We start from the raw sequence: 23448 nt of genomic DNA on the forward strand, positions 1-23448 counted from the left end.
TCAACTTTTCTGACTTAGGTTGATTGTAATTTCCCTAAATGATCTGACACAAATTTTGGATGATATAGTGAAATGGGTGTAGCTTATTATGCCAAAAGTATCACGTTCACTTCTCACTTGAGGCAAGTGTTTTAGCAAGCACCAAATGACATATGTTACATCCGCCAATGGCACGTGAAGAATGCTGGGTTCCATCATTATCTGTAAACCATGTTAAACCAGACATCACCCTACTATCGACTGGGTTGAGGTTGGTTTAGATTGGACTGTGTCCAAGGCAGATGTCACACCAAATAAAAACTCTATATGTTACTTACATGCAAAATTTAGTTTTTTTGGCATTACTGAAAAATAAGAAAAAAGATCATTATGTGTTTGAAAATGCTTTGAGCACATTGTCTGATGTAACACTGTTCATTTTTGCAGATGTTTCTTTTCTATCTATCCAGATTTTTGGTGAAACAAAACTGTCAATGATCACATTAATGTAACTGTAATGTCTGTGGCTCCTTCAGTGTTATTAAAATGATAATTGCTTTGTTTTGCAATAATAAAACATAGTGAGAAGTACATGGTGATTATAATTAAAGTTAAACTTTCAAAATGCTGTAGAAATAACACCACTGGTCACAATGATGTCAAATTGCAACGGAATATTATCGGAGAAGGGAAAAATGTATGTAGAAGAAAAAAAGTGTGTAAATTGATCAATAAATGGCGCTGTATGTGTCAAAATACATAAATGAAAACACCTGTCATGCGCACAACTCATTGAAGTTGGTATAAACATGCCAGGTACATGGCTTTTCCTCCTTTCAAGACTGCAACATTCATCACGTCTGTCTCAGTGCAGGATTGCACTCTGCTTGTAAAGCTGTATTACGAGAATGATGACTGTGCACACGTCGCTCTGCAGATGCTCCGGACATTAAAGGGTTTGAAAAAAGGCCTTGCTCCAATGACTGCTGTGGGCCTGGAGAAAATTATTCAGAAATTCAAAAAGATGGATTCTTTTGGTATGCAACCCCAGTAGAGGGAGGGAACGAATTGATTCGACGTCACTAGAAGCAGTGGCCACAACAATGCAGGAGGAGACGAGTGGTGGTGTGCAAACGTTTAGTACATGGAGAATTGCCATAACATTGGAATACCTGTGAGCATGGTGCGTAAAATCCTACGGAACATCCTTTTGCTATCCATTCAAAATCCCCTTGTGCACGAGTTGCGTCCTGGTGACCTCCAAGCAAGAGAGACTTTTGTTTTAAAATTTCTTGCTCGCAAGGAAGTGGACAAGGATTGGCTGTGGAAGATTTTGCAGACAGACGAAGCCCACTTCCATCTCACAGAATATGTCAATACACAGAATCAACCAGTACCACCTCATCCTGAAAATGTCACAGAATCAACCAGTACCACCTCATCCTGAAAATGTCACTATGTGGTGCAGGTTTATGGCATCATTTATCATAGGGCCATATCATTTGAAGAAACAGGTGCTTCCGGTCATGTTACCTGTATCGTCACTGGTAAGCGCTGTGTGAGTCTTTTGTGCAACCACATCATTCCAGCTCTCCAACAGTGTGGATAGGTCATTTGTAAGCAAGATGGTGCGCCTCTGCATATTGCAGATCCAGTTAAGCAGCTGCTGAAAGGCCATTCCAGAAATGCTAGAGTTATAAGCCACCATTTCCCTCTAGCCCGGCCATCCCAATCACCTGACCTTAATCTGTGAGACTTCTGGCTGTGAAGCTATCTGAAAGATGTTGTGTTCAGTGATCTGATTGCAAACTTAGCTGCATTGAAGGCACACATTGCGCAACACATTCTGAATGTGACCCTCGAAACACTTTGCTAAGTTGTGGAACATGCTGTTTCTCGATTTCAACTTGTTGAGAGAAAACGGTGGACTGCATATTGAACATGTTTTGCGCCAGTCACACGGAAATTAATAATCCAATCTGATTTTGATTATGCGGTTTTTGGCCTCAGGACAATTAAAAACCGATTTTTACCACCCAATGTGATATGACCTTGCCTTGGTGAATGGGCTTACGTAACTAACAGTATTACACCCATGCACACTGAGTATTACAGTTTGTTTAACATCAAGCATTCACCTTAGACGTTGTTGTATGACTCATTTGTCCATTGTAGTTGACCACTGTTAAATTATGATGCTTACAGCACCATCTACTGCTACGTTTTGTAGCTATTTATTTTTCTTCTGCCATATGTTTTCCCCCTTCTCCGATAATATTCCGTTGCAATTTGATGTCATTCTGACTAGTGCTGTTATTTCTACAGTGGTTAGAAAGTTTAACTTCAATTATAACCACCCTGTATATGTTCTTCTAATAATTTCCGGGTATGCAGCCGGATCCCGTCGACATTCTGCCACGATATTTCGGCCCAGAGACGTCCGGCCATCATCAGGTGAGTACACAACTACTGAAGAGCCCAGGTGCAGTCGCGGTATTTATACCGATTCTCGTGCACGTGTTTTCCCCCTTCTCCGATAATATTCCGTTGCAATTTGATGATTTGAGTTTATGTTTGTATAAAAATGAACACGTGCACGAGAATCGGTATAAATACCGCGACTGCACCTGGGCTCTTCAGTAGTTGTGTACTCACCTGATGATGGCCGGACATCTCTGGGCCGAAATATCGTGGCAGAATGTCGACGGGATCCGGCTGCATACCCGGAAATTATTGGAAGAACAAATACGCCGGGAAAATTTCAGAAGTCACACCCTGTATATGCTTTCTCAAAATTGTACATCCATTTAACTAAAGTTTCTAGACCAATGCTTCAACTTTTCATTTAATTACATTTTCATTTAATTACATTTTAAATTGTGTAGATGAAAGACAGAAATATTTTCCGTAGCTTTTAATTTTTAGGGAAATGACATGAACATCCTGTATCTTAAATAAGATTATCAGAATGTTTTTGTATTATAAATATATTTTAGCCCCATGGCTGTCCACAATTTAGCTGTTATTACGTGATCGTATGCTATTTTAAGGCCAATGAATATGAAGTGTAGCTTTTTTTTTTCAAATCAATGTTTTTTGTATCACTTGTTTAAGAATCAATTATAACACAACAGGCATAATTTTCTATCACTTTAGTACTTGTTTTGGTATTTATAAATTCTACATGACTACTCTGCAATTCATAGTTAAATGCCTTGCAGAGGGTTCATCGAACCACCTTCAAGCTGTTTCTCTACCAGTCCACTCTTGAGCACTGTGTGGGAAAAATGAACCCATAAATATTTCTGTTCAGGCTCCGATTCCTCTAATTTTATTACAATGATAATTTCTCCCTATGCAGGTGGGGTTCAATAAAATATTTTTGTATTTGGAGGAGAAAGTTAGTGATTGAAATTTCATGGATGACACCACAGTGAAAACCATTTTTGTTTTAATGGTTGCCACCCCAATTTGCTTATCATATCCACAGCACTCTCTCTACTGTTCCTCAGTAATACAAAATGAGCTGTCCTTCTTTGAACTTTTTCCTTGTCTTCCATCAATCCTAACTCATGCGGATCCCACATCATGCAGCAGTACTGCAGAATCAGACAGACAAGTGTAGTGTAGGCAGTCTCTTTGGTAGACCTGTTGCATTTTCTAAGTGTTCTGCCAATAAATTGCAGTCTTTGGTTCACTTTCCCCACAACATTATACATGTGATTGTTCCATTTTAAGTTTTTATAATTGTAATTCCTATGTATTTAATTGAATTTATGACCTTTAGATTTGTGTGATAATCATGCAAGTGAAAGTTAGGAGATTCCTTTTAATACTCATGTGGATGGCTTATCACTTTCCATTATTTAGAGTCAAATGCCACTTTTCGCTCCCTACAGATACAGTTTGTACAGAGAAATATGTCAATGACTTCCTAGATAATATGCTTACTCTTGGTAAAAAGGATAACAGTATTACCATTCTGTTAATATGCGAGTAATCATTTTATCAAGAGGTTGTCTTTTAAAATATTTCATATTTGTAACTAATAATGCACATTATGTTACAAATACTATAACAGGAACTCAATTTTAATATAAAAAAATTTTCTTTTCCAGTAAGTTATAAATTTTCTTTGTGTTTATGTTAATAATACAATATGTACACAGTAGAACACAATGGTCTGTATTGTTGTTTCTGTGTAACTGAATATTGTCTAGTACAAATTTAATGAAGTATGTAGATAAAAGAAGAATTTTCTTATAGTTTTAATATTATCAAAGTGTGGCAAAACGAGTTAGAAGAGTCCTCACCAATAAGGGCCTATGACTTATGCCTCACTGAAAAATCTCTGGTCTTTGGCTTACAGCAAAGAACTTGGAACAACCTCAAAAGGATAAGTACAAACCATGGCAGATGTGTGAACTCATCATATGGATGGGGAAAGGCAACTTGACCATAATGTCAGCGGTCTAGAAACTGAAGTTAAATGGATGTCCAATGTAAGTGAAAGTTAGGAGATTCCTTTTAATACTCATGTGGATGGCTTTATGGTCATATCCTAGTCAATGATGTGATGTCTTCACTGTGACCCAAGATGAAATAGAATTCACAAAATATCTGACTGTTTGTGACATGTGTTATTTATGGCTTTCAGTTGTTTATATGAACTTTTAATTTTCAACTACTCTCTGTATCTTACACATTGATCATATATTATTTGCTATGCTTTCTTTGGTTTCCTTTACTACTTGCTCAGTATGCAGATTGAACAACACCAGAGACAGGCTGCAACTATGTCACATCCTTCTCAACTACTGCTTCCTTTTATGTCCTGTGACACAGTCTGGTCCCTGTACAAGCTAGAAATAACCGATTTCTCCCTTTATTTTACCCCTGCTAACTCCAGAATTTCAAAGAATGTGTTACAGTCAACATTGTCGAAAGCTTTCTCCAAGTCTACAGATGCTATAACCATAGGTGTGCCTTTCTTTAACCTCTCTCCTAAGATAAGTCATGGGATCAGTAGAGCCTCACGTGGCCCTACATTTCCCTGGAACCCAGACTGATCTTTCCTGAGGTCAGCTTCTACAAATTTTTTCATTCATCTGTAAATACACTACACTGGCCATTAAAATTGCACCACCACAAAGATGATGTGCTACAGACACGAAATTTAACCGACAGGAAGAAGATGCTGTGATATGCAAATGATTAGCTTTTCAGAAGATTCACAAAAGTTTGGCGCCGGTGACACCACGTGCTGACATGAGGAAAGTTTCCAACCGATTTCTCAGACACAAACAGCAGTTGACCAGCGTTGCCTGGTAAAACATTGTTGTGATGCCTTGTGTAAGGAGGAGAAATGCATACCGTCACGTTTCCGACTTTGATAAAGGTCGGATTGTAACCTATCATGATTGCAGTGTATCATATCATGACATTGCTGCTCGTGTTGGTCGAGATCCAATGACTGTTAGCACAATATGGAATTGCTGGATCCCAACGGCCTCGTATCACTAGCATTCGAGATAACAGGCATCTTATCTGCATGGCTGTAACGGATCGTGCAGTCTCGATCCCTGAGTCAACAGATGGGGACGTTTGCAAGACAACAACCATCTGCAGGAACAGGTCGATAACGTTTGCAGCAGCATGGACTATCAGCTCGGAGACCATGGGTGTGGTTACCCTTGATGCTGCATCACAGACAGGAGCACCTGCGATGGTGTACTCAATGACGAACCTGGGTGCACGAATGGCAAACTGTCATTTTTTCGGGTGAATCCAGATTCTGTTTACAGCATCATGATGGTCACATCCGTGTTTGGCGACATCGCGGTGAATGCACATTGGAAGCATGTTTTCGTCATCGCCATACTGGCGTATCACCTGGCGTGATGGTATGGGGTGCCAGTGGCTACACGTCTTGGTCACCTCTTGTTCGCATTGACGGCACTTTGAACAATGGACGTTACATTTCAGATGTGTTACGACCCATGGCTCTACCCTTCACTCGATCCCTGCGAAACCCTACATTTCAGCAGCATGATGCACGACCGCATGTTGCAGGTCCTGTATGGGCCTTTCTGGCCAGCATATTCTCCAGATCTCTCGCCAATTGAAAACGTCTGGTTAATGGTGGCCGAGCAACTGGCTCGTCACAATACGCCAGTCACTACTCTTGATGAACTGTTGTATTGTGTTGAAGCTGCAAGGGGCAACTGTACCTGTACTCACGATCCAAGCTCTGTTTGACTCAATGCACAAGTGTATCAAGGCCAGAGGTGGTTTTTCTGGGTACCGATTTCTCAGGATCTATGCACCCAAATTGCGTGAATATGTAATCACATGTCAGTTGTAGTATAATATATTTGTCCAATGAATACCCGTTTATCATCTGCATTTCTTCTTGGTGTAGCAATTTTAATGGCCAGTAGTGTATAAAGAGTACAGGAGCCCTGACTACCATTCATAAAGTGTTGATGAGATGCCCTCACCATTACAACTTCAAATTACTGAGGGGACCAAAAAACTTTGATCTTTTAAAATTTATTGAGTATTTTTGAAGGGATTGTAAACAAAATTTGAAATAAATATGTCAAAAATCCGCCTCATTTGCGAAATGTTACTGGTCTTTACCTAGGTTTCAGCTAGAGTAATCTAGCCTTGTTCAGAAGCATAAAATAAACTACTACAAGCATAAAAACCTAAGGTACCATGTCAAGCTATGTTACTTAGCTGAGGAACAGCCCCGGCACCACTTCGTGGAACGCGGTTGGTTAGCTGCGGATGCTACATTCAGTTCTAATGTAAAAGCATCAAAACCTTAATTGTAAATTCAGATATGTTTCATATGGTGGTAGCTAAATCAAGTTAGTCTCGCCACAGTGTTAACATCACTCCTACATCATGTTTTAGGCACGAAACCTGTGTCAGTTTTGTCTGTGTTGTGATGCTATAAATATGTTTTGAAAGTATATTGGCAATTTTGGCTATGTTATTTATTTGATTAACACAACAAAAATCAAGTGACATATGGAAATTGGACCCAGATGTCATTTCCAGTGGAAGAAATGCCACAAATCTGAGCTACACACCTCAATCAAGACCTCTCTCATAAGGATCACGAGGACAAGATCAGATTAATTACAGCATCCACAGAGGCATTTAAACAGTTATTCTTCCTGCACTCCATATGTGAATGGAACAGGAAAAATCCCTAATAACTGGTACAATGGCATGTACACTCTGCCATGCACTTCACAGTGGTTTGCAGAATATAGGTGTTGATGTAATGCAGTAGTTGCAGGGGACTGTGTACTTAGTATGTTAATGTTAAACAACATTAAAACCTTACAGTAACATACTCAATATTAATAAATTTTCTGAACCATGGTAACTGAAATGTGCTATGTGTATTGTGCAGTTAATATTTTGTTACCTATTAAAATTTTATAGTATACTTATTATGCACGCTTTTGGAGCAGAATCTGAAATCACCATACAGAATTTGTCTAGCTTTTGTGTTGTTTACATATCATGTCTAATTCCAAGCTACTCCAAATTGTGGCTATATGGGACAGTGTATTTTCAGCATAATGTCCCTTATTATCTTATCAGTTGTAGCACACTGATTTCAGAATATGTAATAGCTCCTACTAAACAGATATATGGAATCACATTTTCCCATATATCCAAGTTTATTCGCTGCAATGGTCTGAGCTTCATTGTAATGAGAATCTGATTTTTTTCTTTATAAGCAGCTGCATAAATGCAGTGTGCAGTAACATAACAATAAGAGGAAATGAAAAATTGCTGAGCGACCCAAAGGAAGTAAGTGAGAGAGATTCATTGACCAATTTAGCAGGATGAGTCGAGAGGAAGTGATTGACCCACCATAGATGGTAAATTCCAGTAATGTCAGTAATTCATTCTTCCTGAGGTGTGCTACAGAATTGGAAATCCGAAAAACCATTTCCAATTTAAAAGCAAATATATCCAGTGGCTGGGATGATATCTCAGACAAATTTCTGAAAGAATGCAGTAATGAATTAAAAAAGCCACTACAAAATGTAATAAACAACTCTTTCAGTCAGGAGTCGTTTCCTGACTTGTTAAAATTCACTAGGTAAGAGCAGTGCATATAATGGGAATAACAAACGATATACAAAATTATAGGCCTATTTCATTGACATCAATACTTAGTAAGTTGTTGCAAAAGTTACTTCTGGATTAATGTCAATCATTTTTCTATAAGTAGAACCTATTAAAAAGCTCTCAGCATGATTTCAGGAAGGGCAGGTCTACAATAACAGCTGCGTTTACATTTTGTCAAATAGTACTGAATAAACTTGATGATGGTAACAAAGTTACTGGCACTTTTTTAGATCTATCTAAGGCTTTTGACTCTGTAAATCATTCTGTTCTTCTGTATAAATTAGGAACTTATGGAATCAGATGAGTGGCATTAGATTTTTTAAGATACTACCTTGCACACAGGAGACAATGTGTTAAGCTGTATCATACAACTGGGGGATATATACAAACAGTAAAATCGTCTTATAAAAGTCTTAACTGTGGAGTCCCTCAGGGAAGCATTGTCAGGCCTTTTTTGTTTACTGTATGCACCAATGATATAATAATTCCACAAAATTAAAACCTAGTAAATTATGCCGACAGTACCTCCTCAATAAGCTGAGACTCTACAAAGTTAAGCAGCAGAGCAAAATTATACAGAGAACATTAGCCTCATCACAGAATATCTAACCAAAAACAAATTGGCACTTAATAAGGACAAGGCAATTTTGATGGAGTTTCTCCTAAATTATGAATCAAGACAAGTGGATATTAAGCCAGAATTATCAGCTGAAACAATTGATAAACATAAATTCCTGCTTATTATAGTAGATGAACATCTTACATAGAAGGAGCACATCAGCTACATGTGTACAAAAATCTGCTGTAGTGCCTACCTGCTAAGGGCTTTCACAGCCCAAGCAATCAGGATAAGCAGAGTTATTCAACAAGATTTTCCAAAATTCCTCCAGCAAAGGAGACGAAGTACATATTCCTGAATTCCAATCAAGAACAACTGCCAAGATGAGAAACAGAGAAGTAGATATCCTCGGTGTAGCAGAGCAGCTTAAATCCCTTAATAAAGACAAGGCCTTCTGTCCAGACTGGATACTAGTCAGGTTCTTTTCATAGTATGCTGATACAATAGCTCCATATTTAGCATTTATATACAAGTGGTCAGTCACAGAAAGATCTGTACCTAAAGACTGGAAAATTGCTCAAGTTACACCAATACCCAAAAAGGGAACTAGGAGTAATCCACTGAATTACAGACCCATATCAATAATGTCGATTTGCAATAGGATTTTGGAACACATACTGTGTTCAAACATTATGAATTACCTCAAAGAAAATGATTTATTGACACACAGTCAGCACGGATTCAGAAAATATCGTTCTTGTGAAACACAACTGACTCTTTGTACTCATGAAGTAATTAGTGCTATCGACAGGTGATGTCAAATTGATTCCATACTTTTAGATTTTCAGAAGGCTTTCGACACTATTCCTCACAAGCGTCTTCTAACCAAACTGCGTGCCTCAGTTGTGCGACTAGATTCATGATTTCCTGTCAGAAAGGTCACAGATTGTGGTAATAGATGGAAAGTCATCGAATAAAACAGAAGTAATATCTGGCGTTCCCCAAGGAAGTGTTATAGGCCCCCTATTGTTCCTGATCTATATTAATGACATAGGAGACAATTTGAGTAGCACTCTTAAATTGTTTGCAGATGATGCTGTCATTTACCATCATGTATAGTCATCAGATGACCAAAAAAAATTGAAAAATGATTTAGATAAGATATCTATATAGTGCAAAAAGTGGCAGTTGACCCTGAATAAAGAAAAGTCTGACATTATTCGCAAGAGTACTGAAAGAAATCCACTAAATTTTGATTGTGTGATAAGTCACACAAATCTGAAGACTGTAAATTCGACTAATACTTAAGGATTACAATTACAAATGACCTAAATTGGAACGATCACATAGATAATGATGTGAGTAGAGCAAAACAAACAGTACAATTCATTGGCAGAACACTTAGAAGGTGCAACCATTCTACTAGAGAGACTGCTTACAACACGCTTGTCCACCTTATCCTGGAGTATTGCTGAGTGGTGTGGGATCTGCATCAGGTGGGACTGATGGATGACATCGAAAAAGTTCAAAGAAAGGCAATTCGTTTTGTATTATTGTGAAACGGGAGATAGTGCCACAGGCCTGATACATGAATTGGAGTGGCAATCATTATAGCCAAGGCGTTTTTCGTTGCAATGGGATCTTCTCATGAAATTTGAATCACCAGTTTTCTCCTCCAATTGCGAAAGCATTCTGTTGGCACCCACCTACATAGGGAGAAATAATCATCACGATAAAATAAGAGAAATCAGGCCTCGCATAGAAAAATTTTAAGTGCTCATTTTTCCCGCTCGCTGTTTGAGAGTGTAACGGTAGAGAGACAGAATGAAGGTGGTTAATGGAACCCTCTACCAGGCACTTTATTGTGAATAGCAGAGTAATCATGTAGATGTGGATGTGAATAATAGCTAATATTAGCAAACATCAGTCTTGTAGAGAATCCTTTGTTAAGTATAACATACTAACAGTGTATTCATTGTATGTTCTCGGGACTATACTGTTTGTAGAAGAAGTTATGGAGCATAGTATAATCAATAGTGAAATCTGTAATTATAGTACAAGAAAAAGAGGAGATTACCACATAAAATTTAGTAATAAAGGAACAACAAATCATAGTCCATTTTCTGCTCAAAGCCATTTTTATAACAGACTGCCAAATAACATAAAACTGTTAAATGCAAACATATTTAAGACAAAATTAAAGCAACTGTTAATTGATGAATGTTTATACCTGATCAAGGATTTTTAATTTTGTTGTGTATTATTTATCTTTATTTCTAAACTCTTATTAATCTTCATACATGAATAAAAAGACTATGTCCATAACTGTAAAAGTTATTATGGACAAATAAACCATTTATTATTATTATTATTATTATTATTATTATTATTATTATTATATATTTCATGTGTTTGCAAGTTAATTTTGTTTTTGATGATCTTACTTTTATATGCTCTTTGCATTGTATTGAATATTCTGTTTCATTGTTGTTGTTGTGGTCTTCAGTCATGAGACTGGTTTGATTCAGCTCTCCATGCTGCTCTATCCTGTGCAAGCTTCTTCATCTCCCAGTACCTACTGCAACCTACATTCTTCTGAATCTGCTTGGTCTATTCATCTCTTGGTCTCCCTCTACGATTTTTACCCTCCATGCTGCCCTCCAATACTAAATTGGTGATCCCTTGATGCCTCAGAACATGCCCTACCAACCGATCCCTTCTTCTAGTCAAGTTGTGCCACAAACTTCTCTCCTCCCCAATCCTGTTCAACACCTCCTCATTACTTATGTGATCTACCCATCTAATCTTCAGCATTCTTCTGTAGCACCACATTTCGAAAGCTTCTATTCTCTTCTTGTCTAATCTATTTATCATCCATGTTTCACTTCCATACTTGGCTACACTCCATACAAATACTTTCAGAAACGACTTCCTGGCACTTAAATCTATACTCGATGTTAACAAATTTCTCTTCTTCAGAAACGCTTTCCTTCCCATTGCCAGTCTACATTTTATATCCTCTCTACTTCGACCATCATCAGTTATTTTGCTCCCCAAAAAGCAAAACTCCTTTACTACTTTAAGTGTCTCATTTTCTAATCTAATTCCCTCAGCATCACCCGACTTAATTCAACTACATTCCATTATCCTCGTTTTGCTTTTGTTGATGTTCATCTTATATCCTCCTTTCAAGACACTATCCATTCTTTTCAGCCGCTCTTCCAAGTCCTTTGCTGTCTCTGACAGAATTACAATGTCATCAGCGAAAGTCAAAGTTTTTATTTCTTCTCCATGGATTTTAATACCTACTCCACATTTTTCTTTTGTTTCCTTCACTGCTTGCTCAATATACAGATTGAATAACATCAGGGAGAGGCTACAACCCTGTCTCATTCCCTTCCCAACCACTGCTTCCTTTTCATGCCCCTCGACTCTTATAACTGCCATCTGGTTTCTGTACAAATTGCAAATAGCCTTTCGCTTCCTGTATTTTACCCCTGCCACCTTCAGAATGTGAAAGAGAGTATTCCAGTCAACATTGTCAAAAGCTTTCTCTAAGTCTACAAATGCTAGAAACATAGGTTTGCCTTTCCTTGATCTAGCTTCTAAGATAAGTCATAGGGTCAGTATTGCCTCACGGGTTCCAATATTTCTACGGAATCCAAATTGATCTTCCCCTAGGTTGGCTTCTACTAGTTTTTCCATTCATCTGTAAAGAATTCACATTAGTATTTTGCAGCCGTGACTTATTCAACTGATAGTTCAGTAATTTTCACATCTGTCAACACCTGCTTTCTTTGCGATTGGAATTATTATATTCTTCTTGAAGTCTGAGGGTATTTCGCCTGTCTCATACATCTTGCTCACCAGATGGTAGATTTTCGTCAGGACTGGCTCTCCCAAGGCCGTCAGTAGTTCTAATGGGATGTTGTCTACTCCTGGGGCCTTGTTTGAACTCAGGTCTTTCAGTGCTCTGTCAAACTCTTCACGCAGTATCATATCTCCCATTTCATCTTCATCTACACCCTCTTCCATTTCCATAATATTCCTCTCAAGTACATCGCCCTTGTGTAGACCCTCTATATACTCCTTCCACCTTTCTGCTTTCCCTTCATTGCTTAGAACTGGGTTTCCATTTGAGCTCTTAATATTCATACAAGTGGTTCTCTTTTCTCCAAAGGTCTCTCTAATTTTCTTGTAGGCAGTATCTGTCTTACCTCTAGTGAGATAAGCCTCTACATCCTTACATTTATCCTCTAGCCATGCCTGATTAGCCATTTGGCACTTCCTGTCGATCTCATTTTTTAGACGTTTGTATTCCTTTTCGCCTGCTTCATTTACTGCATTTTTATATGTTCTCCTTTCATCAATTAAATTTAATATTTCTTCTGTTACCCAAGGATTTCTACTAGCCCTCGTCTTTTTACCTACTTGATCCTCTGCTGCCTTCACTACTTCATCCCTCAAAGCTACCCATTGTTCTTCTACTGTACTTATTTCCCCCATTCCTGGCATTTGTTCCCTTACGCTCTCCCTGAAACTATATACAACCTCTGGTTTAGTCAGTTTATCCAGGTCCCATCTCCTTAAATTCCCACCTTTTTGAAGTTTCTTCAGTTTTAATCTACGGTTTATAACCAATAGATTGTGGTCAGAGTCCACATCTGCCCCTGGAAATGTCTTACAATTAGAAACCTGGTTCCTAAATCTCTGTCGTACCATTATATAATCTATCTGAAATCTGTCAGTATCTCCAGGCTTCTTCCATGTATACAACCTTCTTTTATGATTCTTGAACCAAGTGTTAGCTATGATTAAGTTCTGCTCTGTGCAAAATTCTACCAGGCGGCTTCCTCTTTCATTTCTTAGCCCCAATCCATATTCACCTACTACGTTTCCTTCTCATAGTACTTCGTTATTCATTTAAAGCATGTGTCACAAAAATATATGCACCCACCTTAAATTAGAAATCACTTGCTTCATAAACAGTTCCCAGACAGTCTCTCACACCTGATGAAGTATTGCTATTGCTGTTCGAGATGGAAGTATATGGACAAAGAGAGTTGTTTTAACCTTATTATATGTGTGTCTGACAGAACAAACATGACACATATAATAATATATATGCACCTTGATGGTAACGATAACTTTAGTGTGAATGCATACTATGTCTGAACTCTTGTGGCAGTCAGGTAAAGCTGTGAGCAATGAGGATGATGGATGGTGTGAGAACTTGAGAATTTGTGTTGGAGGGAAGCATATCGAGATAGTTAAAGCAGTTTAAGGTGGCAACTCGCACATAGCTGCAAATCTGGGTTTGAGTTCCGGTCTTTCACAAATCTTCACTTGTTGCCATTGAATTTAATGAAATGCTCAGTTGTGGCTAAAATCTGTATTTCTCTCAAATCATGTTTTTTAACAGAAAGTTTAATCAGAGGGATCCTACTGGAGGCACAGGACAAACAGTAAATGACACTGACATAAGATAAAAATATGAAAACTTAAAAGCAGAAAGTAAGAGTAATGTTTGTAAAATGTGTGGATGGGAGGAAGGGGGAGGAGGGGAAGAGAATATAAGAATTTGGTGAAAAATATGAAAGACAAACAAGTATTTACTATGATGTATTTTGCATCATTAGTCTGGATGTACACTTAAACAGCGAAATCATTAATTATTTTAGTAATACATTTCACAATAGTGTACATGTCATTACATCAGTGTTATTCAGTATTTGTTTCAAAACACTGCAAATAAAATTAAGCAGATTAAATAGCCTTGAGTATCATATAGCCTCTTCTGTTACTCTTAGGCTAAGACAAGAATCACAGAACACCAGAAAAATAACCAGCAAAATTTAGTTTTGATTCAGACATGTTTTTGTGATACTAGGATACTCTTAGTTATTCTCTTATAGATCTTACCACTACATTTTGTTCATGAGCTCTGTCGAGCTTTTCTGTAATTTCTCACATTCTAGTATGAGAACTATTACTTCAATGGGTAAATGTATTATATGCATAGTATCTATGTACAGAAGTTTTCAATTTAGAGTGGCAGAGGTCCAGAATTTCATTTTAGAATTAGTATAACTAAAATACAAATGGCAGTCATATGTTTAAATACTGGCAGTGAAAATATGCCTTTTAGTCCACACTGTATAAAGAAATGGACTTGCACAACATTATGACAGCATTAGTCTGCTATTTTATCAAGTCATTTGGATTCTTTAGCTCACAATGAAACTGTGAACCAATGCCATATCATGAAAATAAACCGAAATTGGTTCATTTACAAAAGTATAAATGCACCCAACTTTCACTTGACAGTAACATTTAACTGCAAATCCCTTCACCATAAAGACAATTACTGTGTCAGTTTACCAGGCAGTTCCATTTAAACACAGTGGTGTAGCAAAGCACATACACTATTTAAAAAGTAATAAAAATGTGGGGTATGTTGATTTTGATTGTTCATTGTATCTCGGGGAAAAGAATCTGCACAAAAATCTAGGGAAGGTAAATGGAATATCTAGTATTGTGTTGCATAACACTAGTGTCATCTGCAAAATTCTTATTTTTAAGGAATGTTACAGCAGTTTCATTACATTCCTCCTTAGATATGAATGTATAACTAAATGAGGTTTGCCAATCTCTTTAAGATTATGTCATTATTTGCAGATTTATTGTGCCCTGTTATTTATGATAATCATATGAAAATAATTACCATTTTTATATTGGCTTTGCTAACCCTCTGCATGTCTGTATCTCCAAGCTAACTGTAAAATCCTGTACACAATCAGAAAAATGCTTCTATCAAAACACATCTCTCTCTCTCTCTCTCTCTCTCTTTTGTTAAAAGTGTGCACATGCGCGTGCGTGCGTGCATCCACACACACACACACACACACACACACACACACACACACACACACACATTATGTCACATCATTATTTTAATGTTTTGTAACATTTCTTGATGTTATTCTCCAAGTCTCATTTTTAAATTAAAAATCAACTTTATGACACTGTGCTGCACAATAATATCTGAGATTGTGTTCAGTGAACTGCAATGTAGGTGTTAAGACGTATGACATGACAAGAAAGATTTCAACTTGTCTACGTTCAGACTGTGGGAGATTCCTGTATAAATAAATAAAATGACTAATTTTGAATAGTAACCTTTGTCCTCTATGCACAAAAATGACTTTCATGCACAGAAATTGATTTTAAATCAAGGTAAATAATATTTATATCAATAACTTCTTTTGACCTACTTCTGTTACAAAACATAGGTCTATTTCTGTCTTCAGACCTTTGTCACTTGAAACGAGGGATGGAGTGGGATGCAACAAACAATGAGCCAAAATATTGTTCTTTGATTGTCACTTTCACAGTAATCTTAAATAAATGCAACAAGTCTCACTTTTATGCTATGAATCAAATTTGAGATGAAACAATGTGATTGTGACCTATTCATGTTTTTGTGCTGTGCTTAAATAGGTGCATAGTACCATAACACTACAGAAAAGTGTTAGTTGACAATGGATAATCATAAAAAACAGCTTTTAATAAATGGATTTGTGAACAACAACAACAGATATTATAGCTTGATACAAAAATTCTGATAATGGATCACATTTACAGTACCAGTGCAAGAAGATTGTGGGATATCTGCCTGCAAACATTTGACACAGGATTTGCCAATGTCCCTGTTCACATGATCCAGAGAACTTTATGAGAGTAAGTTTGCCAACAGTACACTTTCCCTCCAGTGTTATAGCTCTTTTACTACAAATTTTTGTTACTAGCCATAGGAAGAGAAAATATGATAATATTACAAGAATTTTGTCGTCCATACTGTTTTCAGTGTGAATTTCCAGCTACCAATAACTATAAAAGCAGAAACAAGTAGCATTTGTTAAAGAAAATAATCTAAAAAATCTCTCTCTTGCGCGCGCGCGCGCCACACACACACACACACACACACACACACACACACACACACACACACACACACACACACCATCACTGTCATCCTAGAGGAAAGGAAAGCACAGTTTGTCCATCACACTCTAAAAGTGACATCTATCATGATTCAACATGCACATGATGTTGATAGCTGTGGCAATAACAAGAATTTATAGTAAAATTCCAATCTTCTGCAGTGATAAATATATGTCTTGGCATTAGCAGTCTCTGTTTTCATCAGCATTCACTGTTATCACCAAGGCATATAAAATATATATTTTGATGAAGTCCCTATTTTACAGCTCAACTGCTGTGGCTGTATGCAGTGTTAGTGTAAGGGCCACTATATATGGAACTTCCTGTGGCAGAAACATCTTTCCTGTGACGCCGCCGTGCAAGCAATATGAGGATAGCAGCAATTACTGCAAGCATCAAAATAAGGCCTGCAACTGCTATTCCAATGGCAAAATGCTTTTGAGAAATACATATGCTGTTTGGGTCTTCTTCCTGCTGAAAAAATACAAAATAAAATCTCAATACTTCCACTTTCATTAAAGCAAACAATACTCTATTTTGTGGAATCTATGGAGGGCTTTCATATTTCATTAACCACATGATTTCCAATATTCTTTAAATAGACATTTTTGATGTAATGACTGAAGAACAACAGACACTAATAAAAGTAATAAATGAAATCAATAACATAATGATGATGACAAAACTATTTAATTAATTGCTTTATATAAGCATAGTTATGAAACAGCAGCACAGAGGAATCACAAAATAGTAGGTTAATAGTGTGTTAAGGGATAAACAAATTTTTTATATTTAGTAATATCATTTGAATATTTAGAATACTAACACTGGCTGCATGTGAGGAAATATAGTTACTGAGGGACTGGGATGGGGCACTGGAGAACCAATTGTGCTATCTGTGGATTCAACTAATTTAAGTGAAAGAGTTACCTCTGTTTTAAATCATGGAAGAACTTGGGCTCTTCTAATAGCTTTAATACATTCATACATGTTGTAATTCTTATACATGGGAAGACTGCTGCTGTACAATCAACAAAACAAAACTATTTGCATGTTTTGATAAGGTTGGGTATCTTCAGTTGTGTATACAATTTTAACACTTACTTTTATCTCTTTGAAACACTGAGGTGCTTCTGCCTCAAATTAACAAATAGGAGAAAATCTGTACTGTTACTTGACAGCCAGCAGGCAGCATATAAAGTTTTGGAATTCCAGTGAAGTTAGTAAGATTCAGTATCCCCTCCAGGCTGTATTATTTTTTCATTGTATTGTTCATTGATGTATTGCAAGCATAATATGGTATAGCCAAGTTATTCCGAGTGGATAAGACACTGGACCACAGACAGGTATATTACAAACAGTCATTTACTGACAGGATGTCTCACCATACACAGGCCACAAGAGGTAGGATACTGGCACTCATCCATTTATGATGGTTTCAGTGTGGATGAAGTGGCAGCCAGTTGGGTTGTTCAACCTTTTGTGCGTAGAAGTGGATAAAGTGGTGGCCGCTTTGAGGGTCAAGCTTAGGAAAGATGTTGATGCCTCAGCAACACAATGTGTTAATTGACAGCTGGATGGAACATCCATTTTTAAGTGCCGTCCAATTCAAGAATGAGACCTGTTTCCCTGGATGCTCATAAACAGTTCACAACTGCTTATGAGATATGGTCTTACAGCCCATAGGGCTGCTACTAAAGAGGCCCTCTCTGATGATCACAAGCTTTATAGACTTGCCTTCGCTGAACTGAATGTAGACTGTGACTGGTACAATATCATCTTTTCAAATGAGGCAATATTTAGCTCAGTGAATGAAAGTCCTGTGATGGTATACAGACCACAGTGGTGTGGTGTGTCATTTGTGTGATGGTAGCATCATTCTCCCATGCTAGGGGTAGGTGTCATCAGATGGGCCAGGGATACTTTATCAAATTTATGGTCACCTTACCACAAATCAGTCTGTGTGCTTCATGAAACATACTGTGGTGCTGAGTGTAAGGATGTGCTATCCTAATGGTGTGATCCAGTTCTAGCATCACTCACCAGTTCACACAAGATGAATCCTGCAGCTATGGTTTTCACAACAGACTGATGTTGACCTGATTGACTGGTCTGTTCACACATCACATGAATTTACACTGGCTGACACTGGTGCCACACACACCTAATCAGCTGTAGGACCTAATGTTGGATACATTGGAGAGTCTCACAGATGTGAGACATAAATCCAGAGCCGAACCATCTCTGTGTCTTGTTGGCTAGGTAACTGATGCCATTGGTGAGTTGACTTCATACTAACCTCACCCCTGATGTGAAACTTTCCTTGTCTCACATTACACCAACTTAAATTCCAACATTTGATACAACTGTGTGGCTGTTAACTAGAAATCTATGTGAAGTAATTGTATTTTAAGTTTTATCTATTGGATTTGTGCTTCTTATTACTTAATGCACGTAAATTTGAATAAAGCAAAAGCAAGCCAATTTGAATGGTAATATAAATTAATGCTAATATGAGACAATCAGAGAAAACATTATCAGCGAATATAAGAGAAGGCAAACCCTGAAAAAGTCATATTGTCTTCCTTACTGCCTATCCAACATTTTCTGCAATTGTTGTGCAACAGAAGTGCAGCCAGGGCATACAAAAGCTCTTTTTCAAGTTTATATTCTTCAGGAGCACAAGAATAGCACTCCACACACTGTGCCCATTTCTCTCTTGTTAGTCTTCAGAGAAATGAGCACTGGAAGATTATGTTTCCTATGTTTTTATCTTTTCCCTTTTTCAAGGAAAAACTTCAAAGTGTCACCTTTAATTCCACTACAGCTTTCTTCTTTCTAAATTGTTTCAAATGTTCCCCATATGCCTGTATGGAGATGATGTTAGTTACTTAGAAGATTCAAAATGTGGTGTCCCGCCAGACACCACACTTGCTAGGTGGTAGCCTTTAAATCGGCCGCGGTACGTTAGTATACGTCGGACCCGCGTGTCGCCACTATCAGTGATTGCAGACCGACCGCCGCCACACGGCAGGTCTAGAGAGACTTCCTAGCACTCGCCCCCAGTTGTACAGCCGACTTTGCTAGCGATGGTTCACTGAAAAATTACGCTCTCATTTGCCGAGGCTATAGTTAGCATAGCCTTCAGCTACGTTATTTGCTACGACCTAGCAAGGCGCCAGTATCCGTACTATTGATATTGTGAATCATGTACCATAAAGAGCGACGCTCTCCATGAATCGATTAAAGTTAAGTATTCCACCAGCTACGTCCGTTTTTCTCCATTCTAATTCCCTTGTCATGTTCCAGACCTCACGCCAGCCTGCGTGAGCTGAGATGCGTGCATTTCGGCCTCCTTTAGAAAAACACGGTTGGCTCTCCTGCCAACCACAACACAAAACATGCTGATTTTGCTACAGCTGATGGCTCTTGATGGGGCTTGTTGATCTCAGGAACTGGCCTGACACCATTTCGATTCACATTTACTCCATTGTTTGTATCTTGCATGTCAAACTCCTAGTGTATTGCAAAGCCACTGTCTCTCAGTATATGCCTGTTACATGAGAAGAGTCCCATTTTGCAGGGGCCATTTGTAACATTTATTGTTACTGCTCTCAAATAGGTTGTTCTATGTAACTTCGTAATCAAAAATGATGTCTGGGTTATTTTCCCATCAGGTTTCTATTTCTTGGGTATAATGTGTTTTATATGGTCCCCTAAGTCTATGTGACTGGGTTTTGTTCTTGCATTGTCTATCACAAAAATATGATATGATAATACTATGAAAAGGATCAACTGCTACTCGCCATATAATGGAGATGTGGAGTCGCAGACAGGCACTTCAAAAAGACTGCTAAACAAATGACCTTTCGGCCAAAAGGCCTTCTTGTAAAGTGGACACCACACACACACACACACACACACACACACACACACACACACACAGACACACACACACACACACACACACACACACACACACACGTTCTTGCAAGCACAACTCACACACACATGACAACTGCCTCTGGCCATTGAGTGTCAGCAGCTAGACACATTGGTCTGGTGTGTGTGCTTGTGTGTGTGTGTGTGTGTGCATGCATGTTTTTTTTTGCCTGCTTCAGAAGACCTTTTGGCCAAAAGCTCACTTTTTCAGCAGTCTTTTTGAAGTGCCTGTCTGCGACTCGACATCTCCACTATATGGCACATTGCAATCTATCCTTTTCATAACTCTTTCATTATTCCATCTTGGATTTTCCAGTGTAATATGATGCCAACCAAGTATTAGCACAACAGAATCACCACCAGATGGATTCACAAAGTTTACAAAATTAATTATGAAACCACTTAGTAAAATTATGGGTCCCTTCTTTTAGTCAACTTGTCCCATATATCTATTTTCCATGCGAACAATTTTGTTTTGTCAACTGTACATTTCTTTTCAGGTTATAAACTAAGAACTAAGTGTGGAACTGACATTAAGACTAACTACAGAACTTGCGACAGATATGGAAAATCACAAATGCTGTTCTATATGCATTAATACTGTGATAGCGGTAACAATAAATATCACAGACACATTATGTCTATGTTATTAATGAAAACATTTAATCCATTGCAATAGAGATTTCTTCATAATCATTAAAACAAAGAGGTAAGGTATAATATTGGTCCAAATATTTTTATCCATATATTTAACTAAAGATCACGATTTCTACCATCATCGGGGGATTTTAAAGCAAATTGTAAACCTTTGTTAGTGATAAGTACATTCACTTTATATGTGATGTGTACAAATTCTGGGAAATTATATTGCCTCGTCTTACATAAAACAAACTTAATAACTAGGATTTGGGGTGGTGTGCATGTAGTTTTTGATTCTGCAGCTTTATGTCTGAATTGGTTGCTGATAACAGCCATGTTAATTAATGTATGCTGGGAGCATGGAATTTAAAAATATAAAATTACAGAACCAAAATTTTCTTTCCCAGAACCCATATTCAATGAATATGTAAGGACAATCCTCATTGCTGCATATTTCATAAAATAAAACTTTGAATATGTTCTTGGAACATTATCGTACAATCTGTGAATTTATTTTGGATTTAGATGTTACATATTTTAGTAAACTTAACAATAATTTAAATTTAAATCCTAAACCCTGGCAATCAATTTTGGTAAAGAAAGGCAGGTGGAGCAATACAATTCCCCTACCTTTGCATGTGTATTTCATAATAATCAATATAACTATTATGCAACATACCTTCTCTCTTGACACATCATCAAAACTGTCCATTTTGCTTATATCAGTGGCTTCATTAACATAAAGACCACTGTATACTTCAATGGTAGCTGGAGTACCAGTCTCTGCATCCTTTGGCTTGGCTGCACGGCGCCTGCGGGAGCCTCTACGCCCACAAAGTGGTGGCTAGACAAATAATAAAGGTAATGTTATATAATTTTATGTTTGTATTATTTCTGTATACACAGTTTTATTTATGAGTAATTGTTTTGGGCATTTGTGACATATAGTTCAAAATGAGCTACTGCTGCAACAAATTCTGAAGCCTCATTTGGAATGCATTGCAAACATACACTGAAAAGCCAAACAAACTGGTACACCTGGCTAATATTGCGTAGGGCCCCCACAAGCACACTGGAGTGCCATAACATGATGTGGCCTGCACTCGACTAATGTCTGAAGTAATTCTGGAGGGAACTGACATCATGAATCCTGTAGGGCTGTCCATAAATTTGTAAGAATATGGCGGAGTGGAGATCTCTTCTTAACAGCATATTGCAAGGCATCCCAGATACGCTCAGTAATGTTCTTTTCTGGGGACTTTGGTGGGCAGCCGAAGTGTTCTTGGAGCCCCTCTGTATCAATTCTGGATGTGCGGAGTGTCGCATTTTCCTGCTGGAATTGCCCAAGTCTGTCGGAATGCACAATGGACATGAATAGATGCAGGTGATCAGACAGGATGCCTATGTACATGTCAGAGTCATATCTAGATGTATCAGGGGTCCCATATCATTCCAACTGCACATACCCCACACCATTACAGAGCCTCCACCAGCTTGAGCAGTCCCCTACTGACATGCAGGGTCCATGGATTCATGAGGTTGTCTCAATACTCGTACACATCCATCTGCTCAATATAATTTGTAATGAGACTTGTCTGACCAGGCAACACCATTCCAGTGATCTACAGTCCAAATGATTCTCTTCAGCCATCGCTGGTCCCTTTCTTGCAGGATCTTTTTCCGGCTGCAGTGATGTTGGAGATTTGATGTTTTACTGAATTCCTGATATTCGTATTACACTCGTGAAATGGTCGTATGGGAAAATCCCGAAGTCATCACTACCTTGTATATGCTGTGTCCCATCGCTCATGGGCCGACTATGGCACCACGTTCAGACTCACTTAAATCTTGATAACCTGCCATTGTGGCAGCAGTAACTGATGTAACAACTGCACCAGTCACTTGTTGTCTTATACGGGCATTGCTGACTGCAGCACCGTATTCTACCTATTTATGTATCTCTGTATTTGAATACTCATGCCTATACCAGTTTCTTTGGTGCTTCAGTGTATATCTAGAATGAAAAGTTTTTAAAGCTGTAGTTTGAATATAAAGCCTTTTGCAGACTGTAAAGACTCATATGTTTAACTGAGATGAATAACAGCTGATGAAGAGTCTTTGGAAATCCACAGAAAATTGCAAAATAAGTTTTCAAGTAACCCATT

The 23448-nt window shown here is 37.9% G+C and overlaps 1 protein-coding gene across 2 annotated transcripts in view; it reads right to left on the reverse strand.

Annotated features, from left to right (window-relative positions):
• Positions 1-14307: 14307 nt before the first annotated feature.
• LOC126298022 (cuticlin-4) overlaps positions 14308-23448 on the reverse strand; it is a 253797-nt gene continuing 244656 nt past the window's right edge. For both annotated transcript variants that reach the window (XM_049989344.1, XM_049989345.1), the window contains 2 exons: positions 21963-22127; positions 14308-17176 (listed from right to left, as the gene is read on the reverse strand). In XM_049989344.1, the coding sequence (XP_049845301.1) occupies positions 16970-17176; positions 21963-22127 (372 nt within the window). In that variant the 3' untranslated portion in view covers positions 14308-16969. The remainder of the gene's footprint in view (positions 17177-21962; positions 22128-23448) is intronic.

The sequence above is a fragment of the Schistocerca gregaria genome, chromosome X, assembly GCF_023897955.1.
Source record: "Schistocerca gregaria isolate iqSchGreg1 chromosome X, iqSchGreg1.2, whole genome shotgun sequence".
NCBI lineage: Eukaryota > Metazoa > Arthropoda > Insecta > Orthoptera > Acrididae > Schistocerca > Schistocerca gregaria.